The sequence below is a fragment of the Benincasa hispida genome, unplaced genomic scaffold, assembly GCF_009727055.1.
Source record: "Benincasa hispida cultivar B227 unplaced genomic scaffold, ASM972705v1 Contig405, whole genome shotgun sequence".
NCBI lineage: Eukaryota > Viridiplantae > Streptophyta > Magnoliopsida > Cucurbitales > Cucurbitaceae > Benincasa > Benincasa hispida.
This window is the reverse complement of record NW_024064838.1, coordinates 49,630-53,090: the sequence shown is the minus strand read 5'-3', so window position 1 is coordinate 53,090 and position 3,461 is coordinate 49,630. Positions and strand designations below refer to the sequence as shown.

Below are 3,461 nucleotides of genomic sequence, written 5' to 3'. Positions count from 1 at the left end.
CGTTAACCGATGCGATGAAGTGCTAAACGATCGTCTAGACATGGCGCTAAGAGGAGCGTTGAAGATTCCATGCGATGGAACTAAACGATTGTGTAGCTACGCCGCTGAACAACGCGATGATGTTCTATGCGATGGAGATAGGCGATCGTTTAGCTGCAGCGGTCACTAAATGATGACTTGAAGCACTAGGCGATGGTGTTAAGTGATCGTGTAGTTCTACCTGAGAGTTAAGTGATTGCACTATGCGATAGATAGAAGACACTAAGCGATCGTGTACCTCTTCTCAACAAAAGGCGATGGTGTTAGACGATTACCTTCAGTGATACACGATCGGCCTCAACGAGACTTTGAGGTTGAATCGAGAGCAGCCGGTTCGACCGATTTTCTTAAGGTCCAATCTGGTTCAGCCTCAAAGAGTTTTTGGCTGGTCCGATTCAAACTTTGTTGGTCCGGTTCAGACTCATCCAATCTGGTTCAAGATGCTTGGGTTCGATTTGGAGCGGTTCGAGCGGTTCAAAGATGGTTTTAAAGCTGTTTGTAATAACTAGGCATCTGTTTGCTTGTTTATGCCAAAACGAAACCCATATTAGTTAGTATTGAATCGTTTATACATGTGATGTATGTAATAATTAAATAATTCATGTATATTCATATAGTATGTGATGTAGATTTAAAACGCCACCGTAGGAAGCATGTTACATGCATTGAAAGTATATTATAATTTTTATAATATATAATATGCATATTATGGTTATGTTTAATATAATGGTTATATTATATGTCTTTGTTGAATGTTGTGGATATTAAGCATGTCTAAAATTTTGTAAGTTGTTATAAAATTGATTAGACGTTTAAAATCAATAACAAAGAACAATTGCATGCTCACTTAGGTTAACAACTAGTTTTAAACGTTAAAATAGATTGTTACCTTATAAAACGCGGTTACAAACTCATATCCATTCATAAACCTGTCTAATGTTAGGGGTACTTAAGTTGACGGTTTACAGAACACCTCCTACCCGGGGATTATAACCGAACTATTGAGAGTTGTTAACTGATTTTATGAGCTTGCGTAAGCAATGTGAGGTAATAAAATGTTTTATCACCTAGACATTGTAGGTTAAAATCCAATTATAAGAGTTATACTTAGATAAACCACTTAGACTTAGGTTGTATGAAATTAGCCGATATACCTAAGTAAAATACCCAAACATTTAGAACATTTCAGTGGGAGTAACAATATATTTGATATATAGTTATTAATTCTCACGTCCTCAAGAGTTCACACCGTGAGATCCTGCTCGACTTTGTGTCGATTTTACCCCGACTGCTCCATTCAGAAAGTGTTTGCATGGATCAATAACAAGGTTAATGAGGGAGGTAGTTCATAGTAAGTGGGTGAAGGAAATATGTCAACATTGTCCTACGGTCTCCTCCATTAGTTTGTACTATGAGATTCCTATGTTGCGCCTGCTATCGTTTTTAGGCAGCACTAGCTAGTCGTTAACCGCGGCGATCCCCTCGGAGGGTTGTAACATAGAATTCGGAACAACCCAAGCTTCAATAAAATGAATAGAGTCTTATAGTTCCGTCTTAGGTATTGTCTTCTATTTCATAGGCATATTCATACCGTCCTATAAGATCTGAAAATGGCGAGTCACACTTACAAGAATTACTAATTGTTAGTAAAGATCTTGACCGAAAGCGATAACCAAAAGAACTATTGGAATATGAGTTATTTTGGAAATAGTATTTGGTCAAGAATTGTCTTGCTTTTGTGAAGGAATTCTTGACTCGCCCTCAGTAGCAATTGTTCTAAATCACTTAAGTATCGTTGCAAATAAATAAAGATTTATTGGGTACTTTATTAGTTTTGCTAAAAATGGATTTAGATGCATATTTAATAGAGTCTGTTTAAAATGTTTCAGCAATGTCGAACTCAATCATACAATTGCTTACTTCTGATAAATTTAATNATCGGGCTTGAGATCTTCATCTAGGGCCATGGAGGAAGGGTCGAAATCGGCGTCATCGGGAGTAATGTTGGAAGAAGGGCGGTCGTGGTGGTGGAGGCCGTTCTTGTTGGGGTCAAGTGGTTGGGATTTGGTTTTCTTCATAGGAGGGGAAGAGATGGAGGAGGGGTTGGAAGTGGGTGAAGAAGAGACGACGGAGCTGGCGGCGGCGGTGTTGGTGTTGGTGTTGGTGTTGGCGGTGGTGGTAGCAGAGCGTTTGGTGGGGAGAGACATGAAAGTGATCAAGAGGAGGAGGGCATTGTCCAGTGAAGCAGAAAAGAGGAAATTTTTTGAGCACAAAAACACAATTGAAGATTGATTTCTGTGAGGACGCCCACACCCAACACACTATTTCACAATTCCCCTTCTAAATTATTTACCCTTCAATTTCTTTTTCTTTTCTTTTTTTCTTTTTTTCTTTTTTCTTTTTCCCCTTTTCTTTTTCTTTTCGTGTTATTATCAAAAAAACAAAATTGTACTCAAAATAATAAATAATATACCATTTGGCAACTTCATTACACGAGTTCTTTCATCGTGTTTTTATCATCACTTACATATTTTTTAAAATAACATTTAAAGTCAATCACTCACTTAGCTTTGGAATTCTTATAATTAAGTCATCAAAGAAAAATAAGTATTTTGTTAATACATGGAGTAATTATCTATTCTTAAAATCTCTCTCATTTGAATATGTTCTCGGTTCATTTCATGTAGATTTTTTTTCTTTAATATCTAATTCTTTTTTAGAATTTTCATCATAGATAAGTTGTCAAAAATATTTTTGAATTTAGGGTTTTGGTTTTGCTTATACTCCCAAATATTGAAAAGTTTCATTATAACACTTGAAATTTGAAGTTTATTTCAAAACAACTTTTGTAGACTTTTGTTCTAGGAACAAAAAAAAAAAAAAAGGTTTGTATTTGATTATTTGGAATCATACCTATTGTCAGCTTCATGTCCATGCATTCAATGACAAATATCTTGGTTAAGTGTTTTGAGGAGAAAAACCCACTCTAAACTTCAAGGTTAAAAGAAAATTTTCAAAGTTTGGGTACAAATGAAACTAATCTCATAGTTTAAGAGTATTTTTTATACTTTTAACTTTTTAGGTATAGAACTTCGTAAGGATTGATATCAATCTACAAAACTTTGTTTTTTTCTTTGATTTTTTAAAATTATTATTTTGGTTTATATTTTTATTTTGACTTTAAAAAAAAAGTTAATATGTGAGCGGACGTATGAAGAGTCATAGTGATGAGCATGATAGATCGAAAAACCGAGTCGACCAACCAAAATCGATCGAACCGAAAGCGATCGGTTTGAGAAGAGGATAGGCTAGATCGGTGTCGGTTTGGATTTTTGAAAAAAATTAAAGAATAAAATTTACCAAAACTGACCAATGGTCGATTTACACTATTCGACGATCGAGGTTGGTTTGAACATTTATTA

The 3,461-nt window shown here is 35.3% G+C and overlaps 1 protein-coding gene across 1 annotated transcript in view; it reads right to left on the bottom strand.

Annotated features, from left to right (window-relative positions):
* Window positions 1-2,352, bottom strand: part of LOC120069470 (cullin-4-like) — a 28,722-nt gene extending 26,370 nt beyond the window's left edge. Inside the window, 1 exon segment of the mRNA XM_039021242.1 lies at window positions 1,989-2,352. Within this exon segment, the coding sequence (XP_038877170.1) occupies window positions 1,989-2,246 (258 nt within the window). The 5' untranslated portion in view covers window positions 2,247-2,352.
* Between the last annotated feature and the right edge of the window lie 1,109 nt (window positions 2,353-3,461).